The following is a 17271-nucleotide window of genomic DNA, read 5'->3' as shown; positions in this document are numbered from 1 at the left end:
GGGGGGGCCGGCCGCGCCGGGGGCGGGGGCACGTGTGGCACTGCGGGGAAGCCTGACGTCCAGGCACACGTCTCCACTGGGCATAAAGAGTGGGACTCGCAGCCTCCTCGTGGCCTGGAATGTCATTCCCTAGGGGGTGGAGGGTAAACAGAAGAGAGCGCTGAAGGTCCAGGTTTGGAGGCTGGGAGCACCTGCCCGGAAGGCGGAGAAGCAGACACCGGCGAGGTCGACAGGGAATCCAGGGGAGAAGAGGTCCAGACGCCATCCAGCCGGAGACAGGGCCCAGGACCACACGATACGCAGAGGCCGTGGCTTCCGGCCGACTGGGAAGGGGCCTGGGAAGTACGTCCCAGCTGGCACCAAGGTCACGGGCAAGGGCTGGGAGAAATCCCAGCAGCAGCGTTTCTGCCGAGACAACAGGCCAGAGAGAGAGGAGGCGGTGAGGGCAGAGCTCTGCTGAGGAGTTCTGGCCATAAAGGGACCGCGGAAGGAAGGGGGGGTGGCTTTCGTCTGGAGTTCTTTCCTTTCCACTCTGCACACTCGGAAGCATCTTTCTTCCACGGAATGACCCTGCGTGACGGACGGTGACGTCTTGAGAGCCCATGACGGAGGGTCCAGCAGGCGAGTTTGACATTGGTGCCAATAACCTGCTCTACAAAACAGCCCTCATAAATTTCAATTTCCGAGGCACCTGGGGGGCTCAGTCGGTTGAGCGACCCACTTCGGCTCAGGTCATGATCTCACGGTTCATGACTTCAAGCCCCGCGTCGGGCTCTGTGCTGACAGCTCGGAGCCTGGAGCTGCTTCCGATTCTGTGTCTCCCTCTCTCTCTGCCCCTTCCCCGCTCATACTCTGTCTCTCTCCCTCTCAGAAATAAACAAACATCAAAAATAAAATTAAAAATAAAAATAAATGTCAAAAAAAATAAAAATAAATAAAAATAAATGTCAATGGCCCAGAAATTGTGTGGGTGAAGCAAATCCTCAGATAATCCCTGACGATCTATTCTGCTCTGGCACGCACTCAATGACTTGTTTGATCTCATAAGTGGGAAATGTACATTTCGCCTGTAGAACATTCTTCCTTTGGACTCTCGCAGCCGCACTGTCAAAGGCAAGTGAGATCTACAGATTGGTCTGTGGCTGCACTGGTACACCGAGCAGCAGTCCGGGCCTCTGACAGATTGTGCCTTTTTCCTACAGAAATTACAAGTCCTGTTTTTCTTCTTTTTTCAGATGCTGTTCTGAGCACAATGAATCAGAAAACTCTTGGTTTATACCAGCAGCAGCAACACTGCCTGAAATTTGACAGATCAGAGAGACCTTAGCTGCGGTATTAACTCAGGACCTAAAAAATGCTTGGTTTTTTTCCAATGGAGTCAAAACCTGAGGGGCGCCTGGATGGCTCAGTGGGTGAAGGTCCGGCTTCGGCTCAGGTCGTGATCTCACGGTTCATGAGTTTGAGCCCTGTATCGGGCTCCGTGCTGACAGCTCAGAGCCTGGAGCCTGCTTTGGATTCTGTGTCTCCCTCTCTCTCTCTGCCCCTCCCCTCCCCTCTCAAAAATAAAAAAATAAAAAAAATTACAAAATGTTAAAAAATAAACATGAGAATGTGCAGAGTTAGAAGGCACAGATTTTATGTTCTGCCACTAATTCTCGCTCGACATTTACGTTTGAAGAGAGCAGGTCTAAGAAGTAATATCATTTGGAGCAAGAAACCGAGAGGAGTGACTAAGAGCCAGGAGACAATATGTTATTGTGTTTGCCATCTGCCCTCCTCTCCCTGAAATGCGAAGACTTCCTAGATTAAAAGTTTTTAATGTGCTGTTTTAATCCAACATTTCCCTCCCACACTTTTCCTGACATTCATGTGAGAAAATGGATAGCAAAGAAGGAATGAGACCTAAACGACTAGCTTCTGCTTCATCTTCTTGCCATTCCTCTTGCAAAACCAGAAAGAGCCTTAAATCACTGTCCCGTGCAGGTCAGGGGTGGCGACATCCGCCTTGAGGGTAGGAAGATGCACACCTGTCCGGAGCGCTCCCCTGTAACCAAACACACTGGGGCCAAACCAATAATCCTTCCCCCCTCTGTTCCAAATGCCCAGCTGCACGCACGGCACTGAAGGCCTCCAGAGACTGGTGCCAATCATAGCCAAGTGCCTGCAGTTCTGGAACATTCCATCCTTCCAGGACCGCAGGCCTTTGACCAGTTTTAGCTTTGGCTTAGTGTCCTGGCTCAGGGAAGCTGAGAGATGCCAGTCCTCTTCGCCTCGCACTCCACCTTGACCCCTGCCCTCACTGCCCATCTTCCTTCTCCCCCAAGCGTTAAATACTGTCGGCCGTTGTCTGCTGTAGCCGTCCCTCCTTCTGCGAGGCTGCCGACAGCAACCTCTATTTCCCTCAGTCTTCCCCATACCCAGCCTGCTATTGGGGACACTTAAAAACAGGAGTCCATGGGGCGCCTGGGGGGCTCAGTCAGTTAAGCCTCTGACTTCGGCTCAGGTCACGATCTCACGTTCGTGGGTTTGAGCCCTGCGTCGGGCTCTGTGCTGACAGCTCAGAGCCTGGAACCTGCTTCAGATTCTGTGCCTCCCTCTCTCTGAACCCCCCATCTCATCCTCTGTCTCTCTGTCTCAAAAATAAGTAAAACATTGAATACATTTTAAAAAAGTGAAAAAGAAAACATGAGCTCTTAATCCTGAATGAATGAACGAATGAATGAACGAATGAATGAATGAATGGGTTCAACACTGATCTGCCCATGCTGCCACTCACTAGGTGCTATCAGAACCTATTTATGAAAACTAAGAGAAGCAGGCATTCACCGCAGATGCGGAGGCTAAAGTCCTGGTTTCAACAGTAAGAAAGACGTCCTGACTTGTCACATAGACTATCATACAATGTCCTTAGGGAAAGTGTTTTGCTCTTTAGCTCATTCATTCCTAACACTGTACGGACCTCCTGGAGACTGCAGAGTTTATGAGCGTGACTATGACGGCGAGCTCACAGCCGTCTATCTACCCGCCGACTGGGCTCGACCCAGCCCCTCCACCCAGGCCCCTGAGCCCAGCCAGCCTCACGCGGAAGCAAGCGCCGAGGGGCCGAACATCTTCCCTGAACAGCTCGTTCCAAAAATAAACCATCCACAGGGACAGAAATGTCCCGTTAACGCTCTAAATCCTGCCGCACGCCCACCCGACCTCCTGGGCCCCCCTCCCCAACGTTTCCTCTGGCCTTGCCAGCCCCTCCCCAGAGAAGCAAAGCCACTTCCCCCTTGATGGTGAGATGCTTGCAGATCTAAGGTCAGTGTCCCTCCATTGCAGTCGGTTCAGATTGAGTCTCCTGACTTAAATCCAGATTTGTTTTTATTTGACAAATCTGGAGCTCCAGCGCCTTGGGTTTCAATCTGGGTTTCAATCCAGTTCTACCACAACCAGCAGTGTGGGCTGTGACAAGTCCTTCGTGGGTCCAAGCCTGTGTTTAGACCTATTCTGAGATCAAAGGGCCATGAGGAGGAGGAAAGGAGCGAAGACATTTTAAGCACTTAGAACAGTGCCTGATCCGTGGTAAATCCTCACTAAACCTAACTCTTACTAGTCCCCTGTGAAAGTCTGTGATGGTTAATTACACGTGTTAACATGACTAAGCCATAGGGACCAGCTCTCTCGCCAAATAGGAGTCTGTATGTTGCTCTGAAGGTATTTTTTCAGATGTGACTAAGTCTTCAATCAGCTGACTCTGACTAAAGCCGACTGCCCTCCAGTGTGGGTGGGCCGCATCCCATCAGTTGAAGATCTTAAGAGAAAAGATTGAGGTTTACAAGAGAGAACGGAATGAATCCTGCCTCAAGGCTGCAGCACAGAGCCCTGTCTGACTTTGCAGACTGCAGATTTCAAACGTGAGCCTGCCACCCTGACTCCTACTTGAATTTTCCGCCTACGAGCCCACAGATTTCTGACTCGCCAGCCACCACAATCATGTGGGCCAACTCTTTAAAATAAATCTCCCCCACCCTGGTGCGTGTGTGTGTATGTGTATCCTATCCATTTCTCTCAAGAACCTTGACTAACACACACACTCTGTGCTGGGAACAGGGATAGAAATATCATGGCATTTGGGGCGCCTCGGTGACTCAGTCGGTTGAGTGCCTGACTTTGTCTCAGGTCATGATCTCACAGTTCGGGGGTTCGAGCCCCACATCGGGCTCTATGCTGACAGCTTGGAGCCTAGAGTCTGTTTCGGATTCTGTGTCTCCCTCTCTCTCTGTCCTTCCCCCACTCATTCTCTGTCTCTGTCTCAAAAATAAATAAACTATAAAAAATTTTTTTAAAAAGAAATATCATGGCATTTATTAGGGCAGAAAAAGAAAATACTTTCTTATCATGTCTCTGCTCCATCCTTTCTGTCTGCCCAGAACCCATTCTCCCCTTTTTGTCTATTTCTAGCACTGAGCATGGCGCACAGCAGAGGGCAGGGGTCCAGTGACTCTGTACTAATTAATGGAGTGGATGGTGCACAAGGAATGACCTTTTTCTTATACGATACCCGTTCCGGTACAAGATACCATCATGGAAACCTCAAGGAATCATCACAGATAACACAGTGGAGACAAGAGTTAGTGCTGCCTGAGAATATCAGAGAAAGTTCCAGCAGGGAGAAGAGAGGTTCATTTGAAAGAGAACATTCTAGGCAGAGGACAAAGCTTAAATAAAGACCCCAGGGACCCAGCAGTAGGCAGAAAAGTGCATTTCCCATCCCTGGAACTGCAGACCACAGATGGGCAGAGTCTGGACACATTTCTACCAGTTCATTCTCTCCCCCCACATCCTGCCTGGGATCAAAGGAAAGCACTTGGCCTGAGGCAAAGAGTGAGCAGCAAAGGCAGAATGAGTAAGGAGACAACTTTCCTCCCAATCACCAGAGATGGCAAATGGCCTCAGCATAGGTAAAGAAGAAATGGATTCTTCTTCAAACACTTTAAAAAAATATTCTGGAATTGAGGTTCCAAACCCAGGACTGAGGACTAGATGCTTTCCTGGTGTGTGGTAACAACACCATTCAGTCTTCCCCGTCTCCTGAGCCTGGACATCAGGACGGTGAGGAGGTCAAGGGAATTGCAGGGGCGGGTTGAGGGGAGGAAGGGAGCTGTGGTCTGGGGGCCTTGGGGGCGGGGGGCACCAGGCTAGAGGAGGAGGGGCAGGCCTCCGCAGTTCACGCGGGCAGCCCTGCAGAACGAGTGGCAGTGAACGGCAGAAGGACTGGCTCCCATGGAGACAGGGTCCGGGCCCGGGGCCCCCCCGGCACGGCCCCACACGGCTCTGGGCTGAAGCGCCTACATTCCAGAAACCAGCCACAGAGGGGCCAGATGTGCACCTGTCCTCAGAAATCTGTGCTCCAGGGCAACGTGTGTGCCCGAGGAAACAGAGTGTCAGGCATCCCACCAACAATCGGGGTCAGATGGATGGAGGGAAAGGATGTCTTCTGACCGTGGACTTTCCGTGGCTCACGGCCGGCTCTCTGCCGCACAAAGTGCCCGTATTCTCATGCCGCTCTGCGAACAGCCTCCTTTCCCCACCTGTTGGGTCAGAGCAACTGGTTCCAACAGTTCAAGGTCCCAGAGCCACAGAGGTGGAAGGGCTCACGCACAGGGATGCGGGACCGGCCCGGAGCCACCACCCAAGGATGAAATCGGAGGCCGCACGGGGCAGCGCTAAACGCTGGGTTCACACACAGGCGGGTCTGAATCCCACCCTGTCCCTGATTAGCGCCCTCATCCTGAGCAATCTGTTTAACCTCCTTAAACACAAGCATGTGGTCCATACCACTGGGCGGTCTCTGTGCGCACGTGCATCGCTTCCAAGGGCTGCGATCCCGAGTCCCACCGACGGGGCCGGGAAGCAGGGCCTCACTCTCTCAGGGTCCTGGAGGCTGCAGTCTGGCCTCCAGGAGTCAGGAAGGCCTCCCTCCCTCTGAGGCCCCGAGGGAAAGCCTCCCATGCCTCTCTCCTCACTCCTCAGGGCCGCCAGCCATCTGTGGACTCTGACACCTGCCTTCACATTTGCGCGGTCCCCTTCCCTCTGTGTGTTTGTGTGCCCAAACCCCTCCTTTCATAAGGGCACGAGCCTTCACTGAAAGACGCACCCTCATCGAGTGGGACATCTCAGCCCATCTGCAAAGACTCCACTTTCAAGTGAGGTCAGATTCTCAGGTGCCAGGCGGGCAGGAATTAAGGAGGGCACTATTTCACCCAGAACAGTGCCTTGCAGGGTTATTTTGAGGGTTACACGAAATGATGCAGTTAAAGTATTCAGGGGCGCCTGGGTAGCTCATGCGGTTAAGCATCTGACTTCAGCTCAGATCATGAGCTTGTTATTCATGGGTTCGAGCCCCGCGTCGGGCTCTGTGCCGACAACTCTGAGCCTGGAGCCTACTTCAGATTCTGTGTCTCCCTCTCTCCCTGCCTCTTGCCCTCTCTCTCAAAAATTAAAAAAAAAAAATTTTTAACTAAAATATGTAGAGAGATGATGGTCACATATTACGTTATATACATAAAAGCATAAGTATATATATGTGTGTGTGGTATATAAAAACACACATTATACATAATATTATATATATATAACATGCATTGCCCCAGCAGAACAGAACGAATGGCAATAGTGCTCAGTCAGCTTAATAATGCGAATTTTCTCCGTTCGATCCATTGCCAAAGGGACCATCCAACTGCTGTTTGTCATTATCTCATGTTTATATCCATGCCCTGAACTTACCTGTCTATCTTGTCTTTTTTCTGTTTCATTATAATTTATAATATGGCTTCCCAAAACCTTCCTAACCCCACACTTTTATTCCTATAGATTAACGCCCACTGCTATTGTCTTTGAACCCCATGCCAATCAGGGTCATTACCAGCCACTCGTGACTGTTCCAACACCATCTTCTAATTCCCTTCTGAGCCCAAAGAGCAGCCGACACACTGACTGTGCATGTAATAAGACATGACAGATGTCACCTGAAGTCCTCTGAGTGAGTCACCTAACTTATCCTCACAGCCACTTCTGAGAGGTTCATGCTGCCTCTCAACCTTATTTGCAAGAGAGGAAGGGGAAGCACAGAAAATGCCCTGGCCAGGCTCACACAGCTCATCGGGGTCATGGGAGGGACTGACCCACCCTCCCAACTGCGGAGTTTGGACACTGACGCTACCCCCACCACCCGCCCCGGTGACACTTCCATCAGGATGCATTCCAGTTGTCTTTCACAGCCAAAGAGTTCCTCTCTCCCCTTCTACCAAATGAAAATCTTCCCACAGAGCAGAGTTTCAGATTCATCCCATCCTGAAGTCTCCCCAGTGAATGCCCTTCGTGACTCCTTTTACGTAGATCCATTTCAAGTTTGTTTGTTAAAGGACAGTGTATCTTTCCATTAAGATTATAAAAGCCTACACAGCACACTTCTTTCTCTTTTTCCAATTATTTTCACAGCACCTGGTAAAGTTGCGAGTACAAAGCAGGCAGTTAAAATAATTAATACTTGTCAGGAATATGAATTCAGTGTTGGTGAAATACTTAGCTATTCATTAAATTCATACGGAGTCCCTCGGAGCTTAAACGCACTTAATTTCTAACTCTTTATGATTCTATAACGCGTTCTGAAACGGGCACCTTTAATTAACTAGCAACTATTACCTATTAATTGGAAGCATCAGAGTCCTGGGAAGATCACTCTGTAAAATTCTCTGTGACACGTGAAAATGCCCTGGGCTGCTGGAGTCGGCCTGTCCATGTCTACGAGCAGTAGTCACTTAGCCTTCCAGATCTCTGATGTGACCTCAGGCCTGGAGCCGAAAAGCTCACCCTTTTATCTAAAATCTAGAAGAGGTCCTTTTGTTCCCGTGTCTGCCCCAGGACACATCTCACCTGAGCTACCCCTTCCGAAATCCTGGCCCTCCTCTGCCAAATGAGAAGAACGGATTCATTCGCTGTTTCTGTCCCCATCGTCACTGAGAAATCAACAAGACAGAAATGGTTTTCATAAAGCTGTCATTTTCCTCCATCTGCCCACATTTGGTACCTGGAGACAGCAGTATCCTGCTCGTCTTTTTGCAGAGAATGTTCCTTTCCCCAACCTCTTTCTTAAAGACAAGATGATGCTCTGTATTTCCAATCCCAAGGATCCAATACGTAAGATGTTCACATTGGCTGAATCCAACTCTTTGAAGGAAGGTCTATCTACATTCAACATCAAGTATACACTCCTAAGTTTGAGTTCTCAAAGTACATATCCTTACAGAGTAGTTAACACCCATCACATTTAATTATGTTCAGAGTAAATGCATGTCAGGAACCGGGACTGGGTGACAGCTCGGTGGCTCTGGCCACCCCTCTAAAGGTGGCAGAGCCTTGGTTTCAATTTCTTCAGGGGTCAAATTGAATCCACTTCTTGGCTGTCACATTTTCTAATTGCCTATTTGTGCAGCTGGATGAAGGGAGGCTAGGGAGACAGAATGAGACTGCATTCCAGAGAAACCCACAGCCGCCATAGGGAAATGGTGCCGCGGCAGATGGGTGAGCTTCACAAAGACAGGATGGTAGCAGCAAGAGATTATCATTGGCCCATGTTACATTTATACTCTAGATACGAAAACATAAACAGAAAATAGATTTTAAACAATAAATTTATGTAGGCATCACCTACATCATCATTTTAACCTCTGCACCAGTCCTAATAAATGCAAGGAGAGGGTTCGGCTAAGCACCCACACGTGCGAAGTCAATGGGAAGCCTCATTTCAAGTTTCATGTGTGAAAACCTTATGGAATATGTTAAGTTTATTCTCTGACCCAAGACTACACCTTGGGGGTATGGATGGGAAGGGGAGAGAAAACTTGGTCCTAATGATTTACTTATAAATCTCTAAGTAAGATGTCCGCCCACCCATAGAGAAGCCAATACATATTGGATTATTGTATCTGGCACACTCTAGGTATATTCTTAGAGGGCTCTGGATAATATACAAGCAGTTAATACTTCCTGTGACTAATTCAGGGGAGGTACAAGCATCATGGTTTTATAAATTTGTACATAAATCAACACAACTTTGGGGAGCTTAGGTTGCTCAGTCACTTGAGCTCTTGGTTTCTGCTCAGGTCATGATCTCACATTTTGTGAGTTTAAGCAACAAGTCAGGCTCTGTGCTAACAGTGTGGAACCTGCTTGGGATTCTCTCTCTCTCCCTCTCTCTCTGCCAGTCTCTCACTCTCACTCTCTCTCTCTCAAAATAAATTTTTAAAAATTAACACAAATTCAAGATTTGGGGGCCATAAGTGAATGAAAGGGACATTAACTGAAGTAGAGAATAGAAGAAATTTTGGTTTGGGGAGCAATGGAGATTGATATTCAATTATGAAGGTGACAAGATAGGCAGGTAAGGCCATCAGAAAGGTAGGATCTGGAACTCAGGAGAAAGGTCTGAATGAAAATTTGGCAATCACCAGAGGGGGAGACAGGGAATGCAGTGAGAAAAGGTAATGACTTCTAGGGAGGACAGTGGAAAGAGGAGAAAGTTAGAGTCAGAGCGTTAGACCATGGCCCTTAACCTCAGCCTATCAAGGAAACTGGGGCAAGCGACTAAAGGGTAAAAGAAGGAAACAGAGTTTCACATCGTTATAATTTAATTTTTCCTAAGACTGGACTTCTGATTTAACTGAAGTTGGATGTTACAAGTCTGCAACTACACTTAGAAGTTTTTGTGTGCCTGGAATAAAACAGACTCTCAGAAAATATTTGGCATGTAAGTTAATAAATAAATCCTCTTGAATTGTAACCGAAAAGGAGGGCATGGAGAAGGGTCTGAGCAGAAAGAGAGGGTAAACATCACAGCATAAAGAATATCTGTCCCAACCCCTGCCCACTCTGTTGACAGTGAGAATTCAACTAGACAATAGTAGAAAGGATTCCAAATGGCAGTGGAGACAAACCCACTTGTGGGGTTAATAGTTTAGCTCATTCACCATCCAAGGCCAACCTGAGGGGTGATGTGTTAAATGCTCTCACCACCAAAGAAGAAATAATTTAATTTTTTTTTAAAAAATTAAGGGCATGGAGGAAATTTGGGAAAGTGATACATAAGTTTATGGCCATTCTGGTGATGGTTTCACAGATGTAAACTTATCTCCAAATTCATCAAGTCATATATACTAAATATGTACAGCTGTTTGTATGCCAATCATACCTCAGTAAAGTTGGAAAAAAAAGAAGCCGACTTGAAAGACTGGATGGTATTATGGACAAAAAATGATTTTTTTTAAAACTCAGATAGACTTGAGAAAGCAATTATTTCCTGTAAGGCTCAATATCTGCACTCGTATCACAGGGAGGAAATTGAACCTACTGGATCTGTTAATCAGGACAGGAAGAGACAAAAGGTATGTATGCAGGCACAGAGTATGCCTGCAAAGTGCTAGACACTAAAAGCATAATAAAGTCACTCCATTGTCATTTATTCTACATCCAACATATTGTGGATTAATTAGTGAAAGCTAACTGATATTGCAAGGAGAAATTCTACAGAGGACTGCAATTCCATTTATATTTTCTCTATGTGGACACTTCCTCTCTGTGTCCGTAGCTCACACTCTCTTTCTCTTTGCGTCTCTCTCTCCATCTCTCTTTTCCTTCTGCATGGTGTACATCAAAGAGAGTGAAGAAAAGCCCTATATCAAAATGTAGAACAATTTTTTTTAGATGGAAAAGAATGTCGAACACATTTTAGATTGATGTAGTATATTAAAATGACACATTAACACTAAAGTGTCACCAAATCTCAGTAGAAAATAATAAAGTACTGAAGATACTAAATCTGCCATTATAAAAAATGCAACATTTAGAAAATAAAACAGGGGCGCCTGGAGGGCTCAGTCAGTTAAGCATCCGACTTTGGCTCAAGTCACGATCTCACAGTTTGTGAGTTCAAACCCCGTGTCTGGCTCTGTGCCGACAGCTTGGAGCCTGGAGCGTGCTTCATATTCTGTGTCTCCTTCTCTCTCTCTCTGCCCTTCCCCCACTCGCATTCTGTCTCTCTCTGTCTCTCAAAAAAGAATAAATGTTAAAAAAATTAATTAATTTTAAAAGTTCGGAATTACTTCCAATGACATAATACAAACCTTAGCATGAACAATATGTTGGCCTTTGAAAAAGTATATTTGATTTCTTTATACTAAGGAAAGTACTTAGAAATATGAGAGAAAAATACAATTATTCACACAAAGAAACTACAAAGTTTGAAATAATAATTTCATTTGTTCATACTTAAGTCAGCTCCAAGGATAGAATTAGCATGTCACCTGCTATAGACTGAGTTTTTGTGCCCCTCCCAAAGCCATATAGTGAAGCCCTACACCCCAGTATGATCATATCAGGAGATGGGGCCTTTAGGAGGAAATTAAGGCTAGATGATACCAGAGGGTATAGCTTCCATGATGGAACTAGTGCTCTTACAAGAAGAGGAAAAGACCAGAGCTTCCTCTCCCCACCACCTGAGGATACAGTGAGTAGGTGGCCAACTACCAGGAGGTGGCCAGGAGCACTGCTCTCACTGAGAACCAAATCTGGTGGCTTCATGACCTTGGATGTCCAAATCCAGAACTGTGAGAAAGGAATGTCTCTTGAATCTCCAGTCTATAGCATTTTGTTAAGACAGCTCAAGCTAAGTGCCCTTAGTGGACAAGTATTTTCATTTAACATTGCAATAATGTACTTAAAAGTTTAATAACTGACTAGAAATTCAAAGTCTTGTGTTGAGTTCTAAGAGTCACTGACCTACTTCTTCATCATTTGACGCTAATGCTGACCTGAGTTACTGAAACATCATCTTTGCTTCTATTAGTAATGGAAACTATTCCCTGGAAGTCACAACATTATATAAGGTATCTTTCTGAAGACATTTTCCTCAATCTTCCAAAATTGTTTTGTGTAATATCTGTCACAAAATAAACAAGACAGTATATAGGAAGGGCTTATTACAGTTTTTTGTGCATAGCAAAAGTGTAGTGAGCAGTGTGTGTGTGGGTGTCTGTGTGTGTGTCTGTGTGTGTGTGTGTGTGATTTTTTTCCTTCTGCTTCCTATTGTCCTGATCACTTGAAATATCTAATAGTGGCCATTACACCAACCAAAATGGGGAACTCTACTGCCCAGTTCATCCTCTCCCTTGCAATTCCAAAAGCAACTTCTTCCATAAAACCCAACTCAACGTTAACCACGGATTATTCACACAAAAAATGTACTCCTTGCTTCTTCTGAGTTGAAAAATCAAATCTGACTGCTTGCTTAGACTTTAGTGTCTTTATATCAACATTCATACACAAACAACTGGCTATACGTACCACACAGTCATTTACTCCGCTTGAAAACAGGTGTTAATGTGTTCCGCCCAGGCACTGATGGTCAACAAAGGATTTCAACCAGGCAAGCAATGTGAGCACCTATTGATGAGGTTAGATTATATTCCATAAAAACGGTATCTGTGTATGCATGTGGAATGTGTGGAGGCAAAGTGGAGTCAGACTGTACTCTAAAAGGGGAAAATTTTAGGGTAGGAAGGCAAAGAGTTAAGAATAAGGACCCAGGTGGCTCAGTCGGTCAAGCGTCCAACTTCGGCTCAGGTCATGATCTCACGGTTCGTGGGTTCGAGCCCCGCGTGGGGCTCTGTGCTGACAGCTCAGAGCCTGGAGCCTGCTTCAGATTCCGTGTCTCCCTCTCTCTCTGCTCTTTTCCCCCTCATGCTCTGTCTTTCTCTGTCTCAAAAATAAACTATAAAAATTAAAAAACAAACAAACAAAAAAAAAGAATAAGGACTCAGGAGTGGGGAGGCCATGCCAACCCACTTCCGAAAACTGTGACTCACATTTGAGCCATCTTTTTAAGTTTTGTTGTTTTGTGTTGTTGTTGTTGTTGTTGTTGTTGTTGTTGTTGTTTCCAAATTCTATCTCTGAGTTCTTTTTTTCAAGCCAGCTTTCCCTGGTCTGCTTATTCCCCAGTCACACATGTTCTCCTCTGGCCTTAAGCCACAAGCCCTCCTCCCCATCCTCCCTCTGCTCTGACGGCCAAGGCTCCTTCATCAGTAAGATTTTTGCTCCCAACAACTCACCCAAACTGATAACCTGCGTATTTCTGAACGCAATGGTCAGTTCTGCCTCCATCCCCCTTGCCTGGGCAGCAGTAGCCGGCAGTTCCTCACGCTGCTCCTTGAAAATCCCTCATCACTCAGCTCCCAGGATGGTTCCCTCACCTCCTTTTCCTCCTTTCTTTGTTGCCCCAGGTCATTTCGCTGAATTCTTAACGTCAGAGCTCCTTGGGACTCAGTTCTTGAGCTTCTTATATTTTTAACTACACTCATTCCCTAAGTGATATACAGTCTTTGGGCTTTCGATGCCCCTATGCTATATGCTCACCTCTCTCCAATCTGTACCTCCAGCCACTATGAGCCCCTCCCGTTCTGACCACCTAGATGCCTCCCTAACTCCGCTGAGAACACGTCATTCTTCTGCTTGTTTGGGCCAGAACAGACGTGGGGTTATCCTGGATCCTGTTACTCCACTGTAGGGAGACAGGGTTTGTGTTTCATAATTTTGCCCTCAGCGCTATGCCTGTGAATATGTTACAGTATCTGGAGAAAGGTATTAAGGTGGCTAGTGAACTGGGCTTAAAACAGGGAGATGGCCCTAGATAATCCAGGTGAGCCCTCGGCCCCTCAAACACATGCACTTTGGAAGTGGAAGAAGGCAAAAGACTCAGTCAGAGAGATCAAAAGACAAAAAGAAGCAGGAGAAATTCCAAGCAGGAGAAGGACACTTGAGCTCCCTTTCCCGACCCTGAAGATGGAAGAGGCGCTATGACTGATGGACTTCCATGGCCTCTGGAGACGGGGGAAGTCAAAGAAAGTGACCCTCCCTTGGAATCTTCAGAACGCTTTGCAGCCTGGTGACACCTGGATTTCAGCCCAGTGGGACCCATCCTGGACTTCTGACCCTTGGAACTGCAACACCGTACACTCGCGTCGTTTTCAACCAAATATGAAGCAGCGGTAATTCAATATGGCAGCAGTATAAACTGATACACTCCACATCAGCACTTCCTGTCAGCTCTATCCTGAAAGTTCGTCCCCACACGGACCATTTCTCAGCACGCCCTCGCTCCACTTTGGTCCAAGCCACCACCATTTTCTGCCCAGCTTACTGTCAGAGCCTCTAAACCAATTTCTCTGCTTCTGCCCTCACAATTCCCCCACTGAAGGCAGAATGCAGCAGCGAGGCTGATTCTGTTCATTCCTACACGGTACCAGGTCTCTCCTCTGCTCAAGACCCTCCAATGGTGTCAGGGCTCACTGAGCACAAAAGCCAGAACTATTTCCATGACCCTTGCGGCCCCTACGTGCTGGCTCCTTGCTTCTTGCCCTCCCCATTTCGTTTTCTGCTCCCACCACGCGGATTCCTCCCACAGGCTGGGATGCTCCCCCTCACGGCTCTGTGCTCACCTGAAACTCTCCTCCTCGCTTATCCATATGTGCAACTCCCCACCTCCTTCCCACCTTCCTCCCTCTGCATTCATCGCTGTCCACCACACCATACACCTAACTCTATCTCGTTGTCTATGGTCACACACTAGACAGCTGGGCATCACGGAGACAGAGATTTTGTCTGCTTCCTTCGCAGTTGCCTGGTCCATAAGAAAGACTCAATAAATAATTGAAAAATTAATGCACTTTTCCTATGAAACAGAGCTTCTGAGTTTGTTCTTTGGTTCCTACCCCCACTGCCACTATCCCAGTCCAGCTCATCCTAATACTGACGCTTCATCCCTGGATTCTGAGTTGGTACCTTTACCTATAGTTCTTACCTTTACCCTTCAATCCATCCCACAGATTAACACCTCTGATTAATATTTGCACTATTTACAGCATATGAATTTTCTTCTTCGGAACGTACAATGGCTCCCATTGTGTTCTGCTTCCAGACCAGGTGGTGAAGTATCCACAATAATCTTATCTCCCGGAAACCAGCTTAGCAGCCACCCTCTTCCCTCCTGCCCCTTTCAGACGGATCTCCATGCCTGGAACTCACACTGGCAGCTGTTCGCCACACTGCCCAAGTGTGGTTTCGGCTCCCCTTCCTTCAGAGCCCCTGAAAAATCACCTTCTACCACCAGCTACTCCAATTCTACCAAGCTTCATTTCTACTCATTGTTTTCTACTTTATTATCAGGACTTTTCCCCTCTCTATTACAATTAGAGTTTTTCTAAAGACAGGATTCATATCTCTTCCTGTTCTAGATCACCCAAGTGACATGCCTATGTCAGTATTAATTCAGATTTTATGACTTCGGTGTCTTCCGCAAATATTACAATATATCTTATTACAAGTGTTATATATCATACATATATTAAATAGTTCCTCGTGGTCTCTGGGTTTATTATTTTACCATTCTTAATTTTTTAACCCAAACTTAGGCATTATTGGCCCTGTTGATACTTTACACAAGAGACTTTATAACTTTGCAAAGAAACTTTGTGGTTGCATTAATTGTAAATCAATGTAGGGCTTTTGTCTGCCTGCATTCTAATTTAGATTTGTTCCAACAACCACTGCTTGGTGAACTTGGATAAACTGCTTCAGTTTTTCACTCAACAGCACTAGAAGGCATCAGCACGAGCAGGAGGGCACAGTGAACATGGCTGAGAGTGGTACTGCCCCTCGAAGTACTTGCAGCTCCACAGAGGAGATGGCTGTTACATGAAGAGCTACACACGAAATGAGAATAACAAAACAGGAGCTAACTCCTACTTCTATGGTAGTCCTACCCAAGAAGGAGACAATCATGAATTTTGCAGCACAATATCATCATCAAAGGAAACAATTTCATTGGGGAAAAAAAAAGTTTCATTAAAAATGTGAAGGAACAACTTATAAGGAAATCACATGCTTTCCAGGTAGGCAGTTCTTTAAAAAATATACAATAATTTCACCAAAAGTTTGCATTTTGTTCATCTTTACTAAGAGAAGTTTTAACTTGGACGTTTAATGTGGAAGTTTTAACTATGTTCATTAGAAAGCGGATTTTCCCTTGACTATTTCAGACCTTTAATACAAAGCCCCTAATATTTAAGAGAAATGTTATCCTTCGTCTCTCCACCAGGAAACAATAAACAAAAAGCCTGAAAACCCACACCAGAAAACTTGTGTGCCCTGTACCTTCTTTGTCATCATGGTGGATAATTGCATCCTGTATCATGTCAGCGAGGTTAAAATGAACCTTTTGATGCTTCCCATGCTTCAGCTTTTTCAGGAATCCTTCCTGCTTCTGAAAAGCCTTCTCTCTTTCATAGTAGGCTTTGATCTGCTCACAGCGCATGCGTTTCACCAGCCGCTGCCGCTGGCCGAGGGGAAGGGACTCCAGCAAGCACTGGTCAATTTCCATTTCATGGGTTCGAAAAACGTTACATAGCTGAAAGCAACCTGCAAGACACACAATGAGAAAGTCACTAGACATACTATCACAACAATACAGTAGCCCTACAGTGCATACTTGATTTCCTATTACCCACCCCGGAGGGCAGAAACTCACTCATTCCTATTTATGCTTGACATGCAAGTGCACAGGCCAGCTTAAAGACCAGGGGAGAAGTGAGGAGAGCTGGTCTCTTACTCAATATCGCATGGTGACAAAACAAATAGTAAAATTAGAGATAAATGTGTGGTTTTGCACAACACAATTACTGCCAAACCATCCTTTCTTATTGTTTTAAGGGTCTAAAAGTTTTACCAACACATTAAAGTTACTTCATTGAATAATGCCAACTAAACTATGTGTTAAATTTTGGCAGAAAGCCATTCCAAGTCTTTCTGCACACCCTAATAAAATTGGTTTTGTATATCCCGGTGACTCTGCATATCTAATGGAACAGAATCCATGTAGCCTAGCGACTGTTAATGCGACACATTGGATATTTTCCACCAGTATATTGCTAAACACTTTTCTTAGTGTTTGGTAATATCCCTTCCTAAGAGACCTAATAATGGTTAAGCAATGAAACACATTTGTCTCTTGACCATTCAAAATCATGGATAGAATTGTGGCTGTTGTGGTCTGTCTTATTAGCGCAGTGATTAACAAACTGAGTTCTCCTTCCTGAAGCTGAAAATCTTCCCCTTCTTTCAAGATGCTATTCCTTATTAATACTACTCAAAACACCTGTAATGCAATTGTATAATCCC

The 17271-nt window shown here is 46.0% G+C and overlaps 1 protein-coding gene across 1 annotated transcript in view; it reads right to left on the bottom strand.

Moving 5' to 3' along the window:
• Positions 1 to 16504, bottom strand: part of MYO16 (myosin XVI) — a 461549-nt gene extending 445045 nt beyond the window's left edge. Inside the window, exon 1 of the mRNA XM_077754002.1 lies at positions 16249 to 16504. Coding sequence (XP_077610128.1) covers positions 16249 to 16474 — 226 coding nt within the window. The 5' untranslated portion in view covers positions 16475 to 16504. The remainder of the gene's footprint in view (positions 1 to 16248) is intronic.
• Positions 16505 to 17271: the final 767 nt, after the last annotated feature.

The sequence above is a fragment of the Crocuta crocuta genome, unplaced genomic scaffold (genome assembly GCF_008692635.1).
Source record: "Crocuta crocuta isolate KB4526 unplaced genomic scaffold, BGI_CrCroc_1.0 scaffold31, whole genome shotgun sequence".
Lineage (NCBI taxonomy): Eukaryota > Metazoa > Chordata > Mammalia > Carnivora > Hyaenidae > Crocuta > Crocuta crocuta.
This window is presented reverse-complemented; position numbering and strand designations above follow the sequence as displayed.